Genomic DNA, 19,555 nt, shown 5'->3' with positions numbered 1-19,555 from the left:
AAGAACCTATGTTCGATGTTGGATAAATCTTGTGATAATAAGGTTCTGCCCAGAGCAGCCACTTTTATTTTAGGAGATGAAAATCGAATCAGTTCTTGTGATGTTAAACCCAAACGTACATGGAATTCTTTAACATATGTACTCAATTAACTTGCTGTGGATAGGATCAAGTAATAAAAATCATTAACATTTCCATTTTCTGAGAATACGTTAAAATGATGCACACAGAATGTAAGGATGTTGAAGATACTCTTCATTTGCTGTGGGAGATTCAATTAATGTTGTTTTATAAGTGGAAAGATGTTTCAAAATATTCATATACTTTTGACTTCAAAAAATAATATACTCATGAAGTCTTCATAGTGAAGATCTGTGATGTATTTAGCCTGGGGGGACAAAAAGCATGAGAATCCAAGAACTTGATTGTTAATTAAATGCCAAATAACACACTGAGATGACTATTTTATGGCAATTGCAGAAAATTCCAAAGAGCAAAGGTTTGTCTCTTTATAATCAAGGGGATTGTAATACCAAAGCAGAGTCTCCAGGTGCTGAAATGTTCATTTCTTTTTCTTCAGCAATAAGTATGTCCTCAAAAGGAGACCAAGTAAAATTACACCAACTTGGACTATAGTTTTTTTGTTTCATAAAAAAATAAATAAATAAATACACAGTGTCAATTAAGAAAAGAAAGATGCAACTTTTTTAGGCTTTGTATCTAGACTGCTCGTCGTCTAAGCCTCTCCAGACTAAGCCTGTACTAATGAGCTTTCCTTTCCACAGGGAGATAAAGAAGCTGAGTTAGGACTTCCATTTTCCCCACTTTGTGACCGGAAGTCAACGATGGTGGCCCAGTCACAAATAGGTACTGTTGTGGAGGGTGGGCACGTGTGTGCCAGTTTTCAAATGGAGAAACCATGTTGTTTAAAGGGGCAAACATCCATGAAACTTCACACTCCTAACAAATTTGATGTTTAGACTGATCTATATGGTGCTAAATGATAAGGATTTTGAAAAATTCTCACAAAATGAATTCAATCAAGCAGTATTAGTAAATGTAATTGTTATTCTATTTACAACCTTCTTACAAATGACAGGCTTTCTTCTTGTTTAAGAGACAGCTTTTTTTTGTATTGTGTTGCTGATTATTGTAATCTGTAATGTAATCCTTTGCATATAGAACAATTCAATGAAAATGTTAATATATCTGTCCCGTTATCACTGTTTGCATAATATATTCAATATGCCAGTTTACATTCCTTTGGAAAAAAATTCTTATGATATAAGAAGATAAACCAACAAGTTCAACCCATTATTATAACATATGGTTGCTATGCTGCATGCTCCAAATGTTTGTAATGGTTATCCCCTGAGCCAGCACCTTCATTACTGAACTGCAAGATTAATAAACATTAGGATTGCCGCCTTACCTCTCTAGCTGCTCCAGTACCACCTCCAACAGAGCAGTAGTCAACTGTCAGAAAGAGTCTCGCTCTGACCTTTGCCCCTTCCCATCCAAGTTCCAACAGCTGTTTTTCTAGGCACCATAACACTGGTACCTACCATTGTTTAGCAGCTGTGAGCATAACAGGCTAAGGACCTCCTCAGGGAAACTGGAAAGAATGGAGGTGTCTGAGGCTTGTTGCTGTAATATAAATTGCTACCCTGTTAGCAAGGTGACACCTCATTTGACGGTCTCCGAATTCCAGGCATTGAAAACTACAGACAGAACTTGAAATAGCCTACTGGTGGCCAATGAACATTGCTTTGAGTGGAAGGTATCAATTAAAACACAAAACTATTGAAGTTTTCTTGAATTAAAAATGCACCTTAATGTATTACATGACTAAGCCAGTTACTTAAAATGCGAATTCCTTTTATCTGTGTATCTGATGGATGGAATACTCTTCAAATGTGGATCTTTCTGGGTACAGTATCACTTTAAAAGCTTCCCTCCAATTTTCTCTTATATTCAGATGATCGTCCATAGCTCCCAGGTGTGTTTAAGACCACAAGCACTTGATTTCCAGTGCCATACCTCTCCAGGGACACGTAGTGTTGAAATGTGTACACAGTTTAGAGTGTGTTGTCTCCTTCTCCCCATGAACATTGGGCATTGCCCCATTCTCTCTGTGTGTCATTTCGTATCTTGACGAGTACTTTAAATTTAAAGTCTGTATTCAATCCTGACATCTCAAGGTGGTGGAAATAATGCTGTCTTCCAGAGATGTTACTGTTCTCTTTACTGATTTGACAGAACACACCCACGTGCTGTGAACTAACGCTTTACATCCAGAGAATAATAAACAGCAATTTGAAATATTAACACACGGGCAGGAAGCTCTGACTGATATAGTCAGAGGGGGCAAAAAAGTGGGTGCCTTCCTGTGGCCTGAGAAGCAACTTCAATTCTCTTGTTTCTTTGAAGCTTAGATATTATTTTTTGTTGGTCAATAATAAATTCAACAAACAAGTGGAATCGTTTCAGAAAAGTAATGATCCCTGTCACTGAGAGGAAAATATAATCAAGTCTGGTTAGACTTGAATTTATTGTAAACAAGAGTATAAAAACTGAATATTAAATAGAAAAGCCAATATACTTATCAAGCTTAAATTGCATCACTTCCACTGCTTGAGAGATCATTTTATAGAGCTGTTAAACTATCTCTAAAGATTGTGTTATTGGGTTAAAAATAATTTCAGTGGGTAAACCAAACCAGTATGTAGCTGATGCTTTCTACCTGATGCATCAGACTCTTCATTATTACAGATTTTAGAGTTCAGAAAATTGTAGTGTTTCAATTCATCTCTCTCTCTCTCTTTTTTTTTTTTTTTTTTTTTTTTTTTGCTTTTGTAGGTTTCATTGACTTCATAGTAGAGCCAACATTTTCTCTTCTGACAGATTCAACAGAGAAAATTATTACTCCTCTTATAGAGGAAGCCTCGAAAACAGAAACTCCTTCCTATGGGGCAAGCAGGTTTGGTATTTTCTCTTTTTTTGCGTCTTTTTTTTTTTTTTTTTTTTTTTAATGATTATCTTCATTATCTCTTATAGCTAGGTTGGAAATTCTTAGAATTATTAGATAGTATTGCCACCTAGTGGCTCTCTATTATATTGCACCTGCCTTTGAAATTCACTTCAAGTCCACTACAAAATATATCAAAGTACTAACAAAGTACTAACTAACTAATATATCAAAGTACTAATGAATATAACACAAGAGTATTCAATACCAGAAGAATTAAATATCTGACTTTTGTGCAAATGTATGTATTGTGTCTTGGATGTTAACATATATAGTTGTGTTGGTTTGCTTACAAACAAACCAGTTACAACCCACTTGTAGATCTAGAGAGATGCCTATATCAAAATAAAGCTTGTGGATGATGTGAGTACAACAGATCCATGTAACATCTAACGGTAACAGTAGCATCCACTGTATATGCGATCACAATATTTCAAGCTAAACATTTTTCATTGACAAATTTGTTAAGGGATATTATTTAAAACTTCCAGTTGTAGATTAATCATGCTAAATTCTTGTCTATCTGAACACACAACTTTTCCTAATAGCACAACACTAGGTTCCCAAAATGTTGCCCCAATGAGGAAATTGAGGAAATGTTTTCCTAAAAATGATTCAGGTTGGCCCCACTTAGGGCTCCAGAACGTGATGCCCCATTTGTTATGTTCACCTGTGAACTCACCACCAAGTCAGCTCACCTCAAGTATCTGCTTTTCTAATGAGACCTAGCCACCTTATAATGCAAGAGCACTCCAACCTGCTGCTCTGACCAACCCAGGGAGTTCCAGCCGGAGTCCTGGCCCTCTCCATGATGGGAGAAAAGGAGGGATGTGAGCAGCCCTGATGCATGCTCAAAACTGGGCCTGAGCACCTGCCATCCTGTTTCTGCAGCTGGCTTTGTGAAGTGTTTCAGGCTTTGCTCCCTCATTCCATATCTTGACATTAGTGTTTTCTGGGCTTTTTTTTTTTTTTTTTTGGTTGTTACTATTAGCATATGCACCTTTATTGGGTTCACCCAGTGTTGATTTGTTTAGACGATCAAATATGAAGGGCACCATGAACGATGGAACCTATTCCCCAGACTACTCCCTTGCAAGCGTGGACCTGAAAAGCTTCAAAAACAACCTGGTGGACATCATCCAGCAGAACAAAGAGAGGTGGAAAGAGTTAGCTGCACAAGGTATAGTTGTTTATAAAGCCTTACTACTCTCTCTTTCTGTCTTAACTCTTCCTCTGGGATTTCGTACTTTTTCCCCCTAGATTTCTTCTTTTATGAAATACACAAACTTTTGGCTGTGCTTGGAATTGGCTACCCTTTGATTATTCATCACAAGGTTGGCTTATCTGTTGAAGAGATTCTGCTGTGTTTATGTCATGTGGACTGCAGAAATCTGTGTCAGTGGGTGGCAGTGACATGAATGCAAAGGATGGGGCAAGAAAATGGTGACAAAACTTTATGTGACAGATTAACCTCCTGTTAATTTCTGGAAGTGCTTTTGAGCCTGTGTTTTAGGCTTTGCACATGGCTTTTGTGTTGCATTAGGAATGTAACACTCAGTGTCAGAGACTTGGGTGTGTTTTTTTGTTCAATTTTACTAAGTTACTTCTTCAGGTGACAGTTCCATTCGTGCATTGGAAAGAATCATTTGTAAGCCTTCCCTTAAAGGAAACAAATGGGAAGCTAGTGTTAGCCATTTCTGACATGTTTTCTGATTCAAGTACATTCGTTGTTTTTGTTTACAAGATATGTGAATTTGTAGCAGTCATTATCTTTGTTCAGGAAATTAGCTTTCTGATTTCAAATCTGGCCCCCATCTCCCCTCATGCTCGCTCCTGTCCATAGCCCTGTGTCTCTCAGGTGCTGTACTCCCTGCACGGTGGCCTCTGGCAGCTTCTTGAAATACTCCCAGAGCCTTTGCGATGATTGTTTCTTCAGCCAAAGATTCTCCCCTTAGAGTTTTCTGCAAGGCTGAGTCCTCCTTGGCTAACAGTTTGTAGTATGTATTTATTTTTATTTTGAAAAATAGCACTTAATTAACTCAATTTTCACATGGACCTTATAAGGTATATACTATTATTATTCCCCTTTTACAGATAAGGAAACTGAGGCAGAAGACAGTGATGTGACTTGCCCCAAATCCCACAGCTAGTAAGTGAAGGAGCTAGAATTCACTCTTTCTCCCCAATGCAGTGCTCTAAACCTTCATGGTAGGCAGCTCCACCAGGAGGCCCTCCTTGACCATGACAAGTATGTCGTCTGTCCTATTTTTCTCTGATTAGGGCCCAGTTCAGTTGCTTCAAAGTGGTATCACTAGTCCGTAATTGATGATATTTATTTATTCCTTTTAAAGTTTATCATCTGTTTTCCACAGGGGAACATATGATTCACACAAGTTGGGACATGGGCTGTTATGTTTTCCAGTATATTCCTTAGCTCGTAGCACAGTGTTGGGCATATCATAGGCACTCAGTATATATTCATTTAATTAAATAACTACTTAATGGTGTCACATTATTTCTCCACCTCTGCTATTAGGAAATAAAAGAAATACCATTCTAATGTCTTCATCTGACTGTGTAACTTACATTTTCCTAAAAGTCTGATCTTCGTTGAGAAGAAATAGAGTTTCCCAGGCTTTGGTGGCTCTATACAGCTATCATGAGGGCCACTTCCTGTATTCGCACAGCACCACCCCCCCGCCCCCCGCCACACACACACACTCAGAATGGCCCTGTACTTAAATCCTCTACTATCATCATCTTGAAATTCTTAAAAATTTTTCAGTCTCAGTTTTATTTTATATGGGGACCTGTAATTATGTAGCTAGCCTTAGCCATTACAGAGGATCTTTGTAATACATTATTGTCACTCAATAAAAAATATAATGCAGTACGAGACCCAGATGGCCAAACTAAAATATTGTCAGATCCATCTAATTGGAGACTTCAAATGATGAGAATTGCCCCTCTCTATGGACAATTACTGAAGCACAGTAAGATATAAATCCCAAAACTATAAGCCATCTGAAAATAGGAACAATGTCTATCTCATTGTCATGATTTTCTCAGAGCTAGCATGTCCCGGCATAGTGTAGTTGCTTTAAAATTATTTAGTGAGGATAGTTTTGAATGAATGAATAAATGAATACTTAAATTCCACTTTGAATGTATTTATTCAGAAAAGAAAACAAATAGATATATTAGATATTCAGTGATGCAAGGAAGAGAGGAGGGGAGTAAGAATTCTGAAATCCCTCCTGTGTGCCAGGCATTTGACATGGATTATCCTATTTCCTCCTGCAACAATCTTCCTAACTAGAGGTGACTACTCTCCTTTGCTACATATGGAAACTGAGGATCACACAGCTTCTAAGCAGTAGAGTTAAAACTGTTCTGATTCTTTACCCATTTTCCCCACTGCATGCGAGCACCTCCTAGTATACTACCTTTTCAAAAAAGTTTGAAAAAGTTCACTTGAAGCCTTTATCTTCAATGAACCCAAAAAATCCAATTGACCAAAACACACTCTCCTCTAAGAAAGTTTTAATTAAAATAAGCAACACTACGCCCCAAACATGAACCCGTCACCTGGAATCTATCTGTCATAAACCTGTTATCAGAATTGAATTAGTGACTGCAATTTCTCCCTTTTTAATAGACTTTCTGCCACCATGCTCTACTGAATATTTTGTTGCACACAGACAGTAAACTTTAGATCTATATAAAGTTCTCAATTTACATTTCTGGAATTGAGTGATAATATCTGACTCCTATAGTTAGATAAGATAGAACCAAGATTTGAACACAGGCAGCCTGGCTTTAGCAAATTAGAATCCTGGATCATTTTGATAATATAATTTCCAAAGGATAGTTGTGTAGGGTACACACGTTTTGAGTAAAGCAAATACTGCCAGATTTGTTTGACTTGTAACATTGCATGGTTGGTTGCTGTTTCCAATGCAGTGGTGAACGAGATAAACTTAAAGAAATATCTCATGGTAAAAATGAATAAATAAATAAATTGCTGGGTGAAATATTGCTAACAAGAAAATGACAGAGACAGTGCTTCAAGAACTATCTCCCTGTCTCCTTGCTTGTAACAAGTAATGAAGAGTACTTTGCTTGCAACAACAAAAAATGAAAGAAAGAAAAAAAGAAACTGATGTCCTTAGAACCCATCCAAATAAAAATAAAACTGAAATTGAGAGAGATACAGAAACTTGGAGCCAGAATCTCTCTGGAAGGTATCTGCTTACCTTTGCTGGAGTCCTGGGTTTGCAGACTGAATTGACCACCACACAGGGTTTTTATGCCAGAAGTGCAATCACCATATTTTTTAAAAATTTTTTAACATTTATTTATTTTTGAGACAGAGAGAGGGTGTGAGCGGGGGAGGGGCAGACAGAGAGAGAGAGAGAGAGAGAGAGAGAATCCGAAGCAGGATCCAGGCTCTGAGCTGTCAGTACAGAACCTGACACAGGGCTCCAACTCACAAACCATGAGATCATGACCTAAGCAGAAGTCAGACACTTAACTGACTGAGCCACCTAGGCGCCCCTGCAATGCACCATATTAAGGATCAAGGGATAAAAACCTAACATCTTAAGAGATGCAGAAAGAACATTTAGGAAAATTCAGTGTTTATTCATTATAAAAATTATAAAAATTAGAGGAGGCTTTTTAATCTAGTATTTCTGTTTTCCTGCTTTTCTCGCCTTCATTTTTACTGCTTGGGTTGTTTATTTTTTCCATTCCAATTCATTTCCTTAATGGTGTGAAATATTTACACTTTATTCCTATTATTGTCATGATTAATTAGAAAATTTTAAATGCATAATCAATAGTAGATGACAATGAAGTTAATAACTTTACCCTTCCACAAAATAACACAAAAACCTTAGAAAGCTTTGTCTCTGATGTTCAAAAATGTTTTTAAAATAGATTTTATATTTAATAATTAAAATTTTTAAATCGTCCAAAAAATTTAAAACGTATTCTTGAAATTCAAGAATATGAGGACAACAGCTTTTTAACAACGTTTTCAAAAATCAAGGTAGTGCAGGAAGACTTTCTCAACATCTCTTGCATGCTTGCATAGTTCCTCAGTTAGCCAGAGATTGGAGAGAGCTATCTAGACTTTCCATGGCTCTTCAACTGCTAGGAATTCTCTTTGAAATCCTGCTCATCTACCTGTTACCCCAAACTTGGACTGCAACCTCAGGCTTGCAAAGCTGTGCATTTCCCCCATTTATTCTAAACCAAACCCACTGTTTTACATTGTGGAAACCAGGGGGTTTTGCCCTCTGCTTCTATCCCAAATTGAGTCTACCGCCTCTCGCAGCAAAACTGGTTTCCGGTGCCATTCTCAAGTTGAGGTTGGCAGGGAGGTTGGGAGTAGCCCCAGGCAAAAAGGTCGCCGATTGCTGTTTTCCTTACCTGAATCGCTAGCAGTTTTTCAAGAATAAATGCTTCTTAAATCGTTGTGTTGCCTTGGTTGATTTCCATTGTGGTGGAATTGTTTTTGTTAATATTTTCCAATTGTGTACTTGTTTTCTGTGGAAACACTCGACCCTTTTATGTCACTAGAACAGGAAGTCCTCTTTCTCCACGTTGGGTTTTGGGAGTTATATGAGGTGATTTGTAGAATCTGCTTAGAAGTACCTAAAATAGGGACGCCTGGGTATGTCAGTCAGTTGAGTGTCTGACTTCGGCTCAGGTCATGATCTCGGGGTTCATGAGTTTGAGCCCCATGTCAGGCTGCATGCTAACAGCTCAGAGCCTAGAGCCTGCTTCAGATTGTGTCTCCTGTCTTTGCCCTTCCCCCACACTCTCTGTCTCTCTGTCTCTGTCTCTGCCCCCCTCTCTCTCTCTCTCTCTCAAAAATAAACATTAAAAAAAAGAAGTACCTAGAATAGTAGCACTATATGAGTTGACTGTTATTATAATTATTATTGGAGCTCCTGGATGGCTCAGTCAGTTAAGCACGTGTTTAGCTCCAGTCATAATCTCGCAGCTCATGGGTTCCAGCCCCGCGTCTAGCTTTGTGCTGACAGCTCAGAGCCTACAGCCTGCTTCAGATTCTATGTCTCCCTCTCTCTCTGCCCCTCCCCTGCTCACGTTCTGTCTTTCTCTCTTTCTCTCTCAAAAAATAAATAAACATTTACGGGGCGCCTGGGTGGCGCAGTCGGTTAAGCGTCCGACTTCAGCCAGGTCACAATCTCGCGGTCCGTGAGTTCGAGCCCCGCGTCAGGCTCTGGGCTGATGGCTCCGAGCTTGGAGCCTGTTTCCGATTCTGTGTCTCCCTCTCTCTCTGCCCCTCCCCCGTTCATGCTCTGTCTCTCTCTGTCCCAAAAATAAATAAAAAAAACGTTGAAAAAAAATAAATAAATAAACATTTAAATAATTATTATTTACTGTGCTTCTGTTGTGTTCTAGGAATTAGGGATATAGAAAAAAAGAGAGAGAGAGAGAGAGAGAAACAATAATCCCTACATTTATGAAAGAAGCTGTGGAAGCTGGGAGCAGGATTGCATTTTAAGGTAGCCAAGAAAGGCTTTCTTAAGGAAGTGATCATTTAAATAAATACAAGGAAGAGATTAGAAAGAGCAATGAGGAGGTGTGGGGGAATAAATTTTCAAACAGAGGAAATGATCAGCACAATATTTGAGAGGTGGAGTTTGCCTGACATGAAAAAAATAACAGGAGGTAAGTGAAACAGAAGATCGGGCAAGTGGGACTAATGTAGGCCCTGTGATAAATGGATAACATGACACCACATCATTGGTTTTGGCCCAAGAGGGATAGGAAGCCAAATGCAGCATTTTGAAGAAGAAAAATAAAATGGTCTGAAGTTTTAAAAGGATCACTCTGGCTACAGAATGGAAAATATTCTGTTTGGGAGACAGAAAAGGAAACAAGGAAGTGAGAAAAGAGGCTGTGGTTTATAACACAGGAGAGAGCTGGGGACTTAGACCAGGGAGTACTGATGGAGGGAGAAGTGTCTAAATTCTGGGTGCCTAAAGATGGTGACTTGAATGAGTAGGCATGAGAAAGAAAGGATAGCAACAAGAGATCAGATTCTGGATCTATTTTGAAAGTAGAACTGATAAGATTTGTTAAGTGATTATATCTGGAGTATGAAATCAAGAAAAGAGTCAAGACTAATGCCAGAGTTTTTGGTTTTCTTATGCATTAATTGTATATATGTAAATTTATAGAATCATTCTCCAGAAAAACGTGGCTTTCTCTAGCAAAGCTGAAGACGCACATGCCATGTTTCCCAATAATTTGACTTCTGTATTTTTACCCTAGAGAGATTTTGCTCATGTGCATCAGAAGACACGGACAAAATATTCACTATAGCATTGGTATTGAGAGCAAAAAAGAAAAAAACTGAAAACAACAGTAAAATGAATTCACAGGCTGTGGTGTATTCATATTATGGAAAAGCATACAACTGTTAAGATAAATGAACTTTAGTTGTGAGTACCAACAAAGATGGAAGTCACAAATAATATGAAGCAAAATATACAAGCTGCCACAATAGAGCAAGAAACCATTTATAGAAAAATTTTAAAAACCCATAAACTAAATAATAGGTTTTAGAATACACTTATGATAAAACAAAAGAAAGGGGAAAATATTCAGAATGGTTCTAGGGGAATGATGGGACCCTTAGTAATAGTTTATCTCACAAATGTTCATTTTGTGATTATGGTTATACCTGACATATATACTTTATATGTGTAACTATAACCCATTTATATGAGTAGAATGTTTCATAATAAATAAGTAAAAATGCAATCTGGTACAAAAATACATCTACTAAAATAGTCATCAGTTTTAAAGCCAGTATGTATCAGATGTTGCCATTGTAATTTCCTGCTGCCATCACCTCTAGTCTTAAGTACACTGAAGATGATAATTACTTTATTATAATTGCATTGAGATGAAAATAAGCAGGCTATATGGTGCTTAAAGTTTTAGAATATTAATTAAACAATAAGGCTCTGAACAGAACCCCAGATTCTTGGTGTTCATATCAGCTCTGACAGTATATTTCACAGTTATCTTAAAAACATTCCACTAATCCCGAAGCAGGTATGGACACTTAGGCCCCATGGTATGAAGCTCCTAGACCATCAGTAAAAGAAGACACTTTTTAAAACAGTAATTTCACTCAGGAAGCCTCCTATTAAGGATCTGGGGGCATCTAAGAATGTTACATGTAAATACATTCCTTTTCAAAAAGTAAGAGATAGAAGTTAAAAAGTAAAAAATGCTTTCCTCCATTCCAAACTATTTTGGTTTTGGTTAAAACTTACCCATTTAGAGTGAGGAAAATATCTTCATTATCTATTTCTCAGCATTCCTCAGCATCTAAAGTCTTTCCTTTTCCTGCAGTACTTACAGAGAAGACAGGAGATTTAAGAGGGCCTGTGGCTAACCTCCTAGTGACACAAGTGGAGGGAAATAGTGAGAAAAGTTGCTCTCTGCTTTTATTTCTACCTATAAAGTTTCAGGCAAACCACGTAACTTTCTGTATCCTCAATAAATGTGATTATCGGGCACGTAATATCCACCCCCATGAAGAAGCCGACATTCCCAATTCCCATTTATGTTCCAGAGACTTGAAGGTCTATGATGCAGTTCTGAGAGCAAGGCACCTAAGAAAGTGAGGAGGGCGGGGGGGGGGGGGGGGGGACAACAAAATGAGCACATTTGCCTCTACTGGTGGCTGTTGGTGACAGATACCCGCAATTAGCAAGCAAGGAAACCATAGGCAGCAAAGAAATGTAACAATTCTAAAGGAACAGATAAATGTACCTTGTTTTTGTTGGTGACCTGCCATCCTGTGTCACAAGCTGAAATGGAAGAGTGGCTTAGCTTCATGCCTGGAATTGTTAAAGAAGCATGTCTCTTTAGAGTAGCTCCCAAATGGCAAACACAAATTTTGGTTCTCCTTCAAGGCAAAAGAGTTACTTTGGTAAGCCACTTGATGGTTTGGTTTGTGTTTAGAACAAAAAATTACAAACTGAACCAGATCCACCGAGTCCACCTTAATTGGAACAAAAACTGCAAACTAATCCCAGATCTGCTTCTGATCTTCTCAAAGAAAATGTGTATTTGACAAAAACAAATTACATCCCAGAATGGAATTGGGAGTGTGGGGTGGGGAGTGGGTCATACTGGAATGGAATACAATATGTTTCTTACTGTACTGGGTAATTTTCCGATTTATTTGATATAGATTCAAATCCCAAAACACTAGGCTTAAAGACGATTAACAGGTGAGAAAAGGAGGCAATGTGGGAACTGAGACGCCACAAGATTTGCATTGTGCATGATTAACAGCTATTTATTTTATTTTATTTTAATTTTTTTAATGCTTTTATTTATTTTTGAGAGAGAGAGAGTGTGTGTGAATGGGGGAGGAGCAGAAAGAGGGAGACACAGAATCTGAAGAAGGCTCCGGGCTCTGAGCTGTGAGCTGTCAGCACAGAGCCCGACACGGGATCAAACTCATGAACCGTGATATCATGACCTGAGCCGAAGTCGGATGCTTAACCGACTGAGCCACCCAGGCGCCCTATGATTAATAGCTATTTAGAACCAGAAGGAAACCTAGAGCTAGCTTAAGGCAAATAAGACATTTTAGAATATGTATTAAAACTTGCAAATACACAAGTGTTTTCTAGTTTCTTTTGGGGACTTACTTCCTATGTAATTGCTCTACAGTCATAGAATATGTTTGGTATGATATTATTCATTTAAACTTTTCACACCTGCTTTTGTAGCTGCTTTTAGTGGCTCATAAGTTCCACCAAAAAAAAAAAGAAAACAAGTGGGATTTTGGTCAGAATTACTTTGATATTTTGGAAAGAATTGTCATCGTTGATATCAAGTCTTCCTATTCATATATATCTTATATATCTTCTTTCATGTTTCTCAGAAAGTATACGTTTCCTTCATAATAATAATAATGGTCATGGAAAATACTTGTTAGCGTTATTAGATGCCCGGCATTACATTAAGCATATTATATATCAAGTAATCAATATTTATAATTAATAATAATTTATTTCAAAAGTTTGAATGTATTTTGTTGGATTTTCCATCAGTATTTTATATTTTTGTTGCTGTTCCAAGTGGCTGTTTCTTGCTGCTGTATAAAAATACAATTTTATTTTGAAAACTGATCTTCTGCAAATGACAGTTTTTTTCTCTCCCAAATGTATATCTCTAATGATTGTTTTTCTTGAATCAGTTGCATTAGCAAGTTTATCCAGAAGCATCTGAAATGGAAATGGTGAGAGCATTTAGGTTGTCTCTGAATTCAAAAGGAAAAATATTCAATGTTGCAGCAATAAAGTGTGATATTTCTTAATTTTATTTTGATCTTCTCTTTATGAGGTTAATTACATTTCCATAAATAATTTGTTAAGAAAATGTATTTTAAATGAAACATTTAGTTTTATCAAATGTCTTTTCTGTGGCTTTTTAAATAATTCATATGATTTTTCTTTTTAATTAGTTCATATAATGAATTAAGAGATTTTCTAATGGTGAATCACCTTGTATTCCTTGATTAGACCCAACTTAATTGTAATGTAATAACTTTTTAAAATTTATGTGTTACTTTGGCTGACTTAAAAAATCTATCTGAGTGAGGTGAGCCTGCAATTTTCCTTTCTCATACTTATACTTCTGGTACTGAGGTTAGCCTCAGAAAATAAATTGGAGTTTTTAAATTCTTGAGAGTTTGTGAGCCTTAAATTGGCATTGAATGTTCGGCAGAATTTACTTTTAAAAACCATGTGAGCCTGCTGCTTTCTCTGTGGGATAATTTTTTTCTGCTGATTCAATTTTCTTAATAGTCATAGAGCACTATTTAAGTTGTTTAATGTTTAGTTTTTTAAAAAAATATTATGAAATATACCACAAAAATATATAAAAACATATATGTACTATTTATAAGTCAATAATACAGTATGGGAAATCCTTACAGTGGCCTACAGGTAATAGTATGCTGGCAAGTTTAACAACTGTCTCAAAAAAGTATACACACACACATACACATGTGGTTTCTCATATATTTTACACATAAAGGAAGTGTAACACATGTTTAAGAGTAGTAATAAAATATGCAGTAGCCTTTGTTGTAAACTCTATATAGGTGATTGGTTTTCACAGAATGCCTTAGTTGATTTTTACCAAACTCTGTGTCTATGGTCAACTTATGGTTGCAACTGACAAACATAAGTTGTTCAGATAAGAACACTGATATTTTCATTTATATCAAGGAGTAAGGTGAAAGTATAAAAAACGTATGTCAAAACTTAAAAAACATAGAAGGCATATGTCAATTTCACCTGTTCATCGAAAATACAAATGACTTCTTGGTCACTTGAGTGGATAATGATTTTTGAATACTGGAAAAAATTTCCTCAAATTTCTGTGCTATTTATAATGTAGCAATTTTAGACATGACACACTTTTAAACTTAATCTCTATTTTTTTTATCTCCAGCACTTTAGACAACAATGAAACAATAAATCAAGCCCTGATTCATAAAGTTTGATGACATCCATGGTGTAAATATTCCTACCATGGCCAGTTTCAAGCTGTCAGTATAAAGTCTCTGAACATGGGAATTGGGAAAAGAGGTGCACATGAGATGTTTGCATCATACAGATTTGGTAGCTATAATTAACCTGAAGACATAGATAATGAGAAAATGGGTCAAAATAATTAGGAAATGATTTTTAAACACTTAGCACCTTTACTTTTAATACAATTTATTTAATTGTAAGCCCCTATAATTTTATTTTTAAGAATGACTAGGTTTAACAACCAACTTACAAAGTTCCTAAAATGCAACAATCAGGTCATAGGAGCCTGTACAGGTTGGAGTAGCATTTTGCTGCCCATAAGGCTTTATATGATCCACGTCTGCCTTACCTCCTTTATCTTGCTGATTCAATTCCCATTTCTCTTTCTCTCTCTCACTAGCTCCCTTGCAACTACACTGTCCTTTTGTCTTCTTTCTTTCAACACATCAGATACGTTCCTGCTTTAAGTGCTTTGTACCAGCATGTCTTTGTTAGAAACACGCTTCCTCCAAACACCACGTGACTGCCTCCTCTCTACTTTCCAATCTAGCTCCAGTTGTCACTTGTCAGTAAGGCCTCCTCTGGCAAACATTTCAAATTCCCCCCAGGTTCCTCCCTTGACCTCTGATCCCCTCTCAACTACTTTCCCATGACACTTCACAGATCACTGTCTAACCTTTAAATAATTGACTTACTATGCTTAATTTTTGTTGTCTGTCTTCCTCCACTCAGAATAAGTTTCATGAGAATGAAGATATTTATGTCGATCACTGATGTTTCTTAAGCTCTTAGCACAGTGACTATCACAAAGTAGGACCTCAAACAATTAAGCATTGAAAGAAAGGAGGAGAGAAATAGACATGGGGAGAGAGGGAGAGAGAGAAAGAGAGAGAAGGAAAGAGAGAAAATGGCAACAAAGAGAGGAAGGAAAGAAAGAGAAAAGAAGGGACAGAGGGAGAAAACCTACCATCTAGGCCAAGAAAATATATTACCATCCCTAGAAGTTCCAAGTCCTTTTTTAATCATGTTTTCCCTCTTTCCCTACCATGATCTAATCAATACTATGAATTTCATGATAATTATTTCTTTTTTTTGTTTGTTTTAGTTTTTTAGCTGTTATTCCTCCTTCTGTAACCTTAAACAATACATAATTTAGTTTTTCATGTTTTAAAACTTGGTGTAAATGAAATCACGTGGTACACATTCTTTAATGAATATCTTTCTACCCAATGCCATATTTTTTGAGCTTTATCCATGATGAGGTAAATAGCTGTTATCTGTCTCACCAGGGAATTTGGGGATCTTGAGAGAAACATGAGGCAGAAAAAAAATGTATCTAAATACTATGCAGATTTTTTTAAATATTAAGTAGTTAAGTCTTTTAAGTAATATATATTTATAGTACATATCAATTTCTTAGTCCATATCAGGTTCACAAATAATGTAACTTCTTTTACTTTTCTGTGACCAAATACAGTTTCTAGCTGAAATCCCCATGCTACATGTTTATTTTTTATTTTTTTTTTCAACGTTTATTTATTTTTGGGACAGAGAGAGACAGAGCATGAACGGGGGAGGGGCAGAGAGAGAGGGAGACACAGAATCGGAAACAGGCTCCAGGCTCTGAGCCATCAGCCCAGAGCCCGACGCGGGGCTCGAACTCACAGACCGCGAGATCGTGACCTGGCTGAAGTCGGACGCTTAACCGACTGCGCCACCCAGGTGCCCCCCCATGCTACATGTTTAAAGAAAACATAAGCTTGTTTCTAGCTGAAATCTCCATGCTACATGTTTAAAGAAAACATAAGCTTGTTATTCAAATGTTTTAGTTGAATTAGAGTAAGCCTATTCAATTGAGTGTTCTTGATTTCCTTTTTCTTCTTAGGTGGCATCAAAGTTCGTAATGTGACCATGGGATGGCCACCTTGCTTAACTTCTTTCTCATCTCTCTAGACATACCCCCTCCTGTCTACTTCCTGCTCCTTCCATCTTCTACCTCTGACACGTGACCCCGGGTTTGGCCACTATAAGCCACCAAAGCTTTGCCATCCCCCTTTTGCTTGATCTCTCCTCCTTTTCTCTTTATGCTTCTGAGACCTGATTGTTAAGCATCACACCCAAACCAGCCACATAGCGGCACTTTCCCTCCCAGATGTCTATATCACTCTGTAATATTTCACTGCACTTTGTCCCATAGATCTCTACTAAAGTTCTGCCCCCCCCCCTTTTTTTTCTTATTTGCCAGCAATCTCTATCAGTACTTAACAGTGTTCCTAACTCTTCTGCATCTGCTGCTTAGAGAAAATAAAAATAGATTGTTTTTAAACAACAAAAACATGTTTATATTATTTTGTATTGAGTTACTTTAAAGGTTTATGTTTCTAAATATTTGTTCTTAAAATGTTTTAGTTATTCCTTCCCATTATCCTTTTAATCAATCAAAACTCATCATGTAAACAAAATTACAACTTTCAAACTCCCAGGACTAAACCCAAGCATCTTTTTGAGAAAATGCATGCATATTGTTTAGAGCTCAGAAGGGACAATTAATCAAACAGAGGGAAGCAAAACCTTTCAAATAAAAACTAGAGCTCGCTCTCATTTTTTTTTCTAATCATGGTTTAAAAATGCAATTAACAGCAGTTTAAATGAGATCCTACCAGTAATTTTTAAATTGTATATTTAAAATTATTAGTAAATTAAATTCTGTATTATACATTTATTTTATTCCTATTTTCAACTTAATCTCTTTAGCTGACATTCTATATTATATTATCAGTACAATAGAGCAGGAGTTTGCATTTGCTAGAATGGAACATTTGGAAGATCAGAATTATGAGTTTGAAGAGGTGGTACTCACCAAAGTTACTTAAGCCTAGAAGAGCTTACATAACAGTTTGAACAGTGAGTATGTGCTTATTCATTCACTCATTCAATTATTGTAATGGTGGAACTCAATAGTCTTCAACCCTGGCAGCACATTAGCATCTTCTGGGCTATTTTATTTTTTAAAAGTCTGATATGTGGGGTCCCTAGGTGGCTCAGTTGGTTGATTATCCAACTATTCATTTTGGTTCAGGTCATGATCCCAGGGTCGTGGGATCGAGCCCTGCGTTGGGCTTAAGATTAATATTCCTTCTCTCCCTCTGCCCCTTTCCCCCTGCTTGTGCTCTCTTTCACTCCCTCTTGCTCCCTCTAAAAAAAAAAAAAAAAAAAATTTGAAGTTCAATATGGCTTATCTCCAGTTTACAGAGGTAGGTCAAAACAGAACACTTTTGTGCATTGAAATGAATGCAGAGGACATGGAGGGGGAGAGCAGGAAACTTAATCACTTCATGATCAAGACAAGCCAAGTACAGATTAGAATCTGAGCCAGCTTCACCCTGGCAGGCTGTACACAGGAAACAGCAGTGTGTACCTTGATAATGATATCCCTTAAAATATCTGTGTCTTGGGTCACACATCTCCTCTGGAACATTTGCCTTCTACTACTGGGAAAGTCCGTGGACTTTCTTTCTACTTTAACCCTTGTTCTTTCTTCCTCATGGAATGTACTCCTTTGGTCCCCTCTTCCACTTTGCTCATTAAAATCCTACCTATCTTGGGGCACCTGGGTGACTCAGTTGGTTAAGTGTCTAACTCTTGATCTCAGCTCAAGTCATGATCTCTCAGTTCGTGAGTTCTAGCCCCATGACAGGCTCTGCACTGACAGTGTGGAGCCCACTTGGGATTCTCTCTCCCTCTCTCTCTGCCCCTCTCCTGTTCATGCTCTTTTTCTCTTTCAAAAATAAATTAATAAAACATTTAAAAAATCCTACCTATCTTCCAAAACTCCATTAAATCACCTTCTCCAAGAAGCCTGTTACTTAGTTATGTAAGCATAGCTGTGTTATTTATACTCCAGTTGGGATATTTATCATATGCAGACTTGCATTCTCTAAATGTGAAGAGAAAAATGCATTCAAAAGGGACCTCCCAAAATCAGTGTTGGGAGTAAGAGAGGGAATAAGAGGAGCTTCAGGATGTGTTTCCAACTGTACATGCCTCAAGGAGATTCCAAGATTCCCCTTTGGGGGTGTGCACCATCTCTCCACATGAGAACCACTGTATATTATAAGATATTGTGATTAGAATGTGTCACACATATTAAAGCAAGAAGTTGCTTTAATGGAACCTGACAGGAAGTTGAGAACTACTAATGAAGTCACTACAAAAATATTTACCTAGGCCTACTATGTGCCAAACAAACGCTGGTAGTTTTTTTTTTGAGAACAGAATTCATGGGATATTCAGCTTTAGATCTCTAGTTCCTGCTCAAGGCCAGGTAAAAACTTGGTCACTGTTGGGTAGAGGAGAATTGACTCCATTTCATAAAACTCTGATTTTAGTGGTGAGTCCCTAAAACTGAAATGACATTACCCTATGTTGTACCATATATTTTTTGTTAGCTAAAAGATCTCGAAAGAGAAAAAAATAACTGACAAATGGAAAAAGGGAAACTAAATGTGGGGGTATTCCCCAAAAGTCCACTGCACAATGTCTATACTTGCGACGTTTTCAGACACCCAAAAACTATTCACTTGCTCTAATTTTACTTTGTGCAATATAGACTTTGTCATATTCTCCCAATAATTCCAAATTCCAAGCACATTGAAAGCTTTGTTGTCTTAACATTATACCTCTGAGCAAAAGATAAATCTCTTTGTCACCACTCACCTCTGTTCTGTCTCCAAAACCTTTAGTCTTATATTGCTCTTGATTCACAACCTCAGCTCCTCTCTTTCCCCTCTCTGCCACTAAAACCCCCTCAGTTGCACAGAACAGTTTAGTTCTGGCCTCAAAGGAACCCATTCAACAAAACGAAAGCCTGACTGTCGGTCTAAAATGATATCTATAGTTCTTCACAAATGCCTAGGC

The 19,555-nt window shown here is 37.2% G+C and overlaps 1 protein-coding gene across 9 annotated transcripts in view; it reads left to right on the top strand.

Moving 5' to 3' along the window:
- Positions 1-19,555, top strand: part of PDE1A (phosphodiesterase 1A) — a 349,550-nt gene that overhangs the window by 307,765 nt on the left and 22,230 nt on the right. For 6 of the 9 annotated variants that reach the window (XM_086719095.1, XM_086719094.1, XM_025912766.2 and 3 more), the window contains 3 exons: positions 784-865; positions 2,858-2,978; positions 4,046-4,206. In XM_086719095.1, coding sequence (XP_086575221.1) covers positions 784-865; positions 2,858-2,978; positions 4,046-4,206 — 364 coding nt within the window. The remainder of the gene's footprint in view (positions 1-783; positions 866-2,857; positions 2,979-4,045; positions 4,207-19,555) is intronic. The other 3 variants (XM_086719093.1, XM_086719092.1, XM_025912768.2) reach the window with 1 other exon arrangement.

This window comes from Puma concolor, chromosome C1, assembly GCF_028749965.1.
Source record: "Puma concolor isolate L17-30 chromosome C1, mPumCon1.1.hap2, whole genome shotgun sequence".
Lineage (NCBI taxonomy): Eukaryota > Metazoa > Chordata > Mammalia > Carnivora > Felidae > Puma > Puma concolor.
This window is presented reverse-complemented; position numbering and strand designations above follow the sequence as displayed.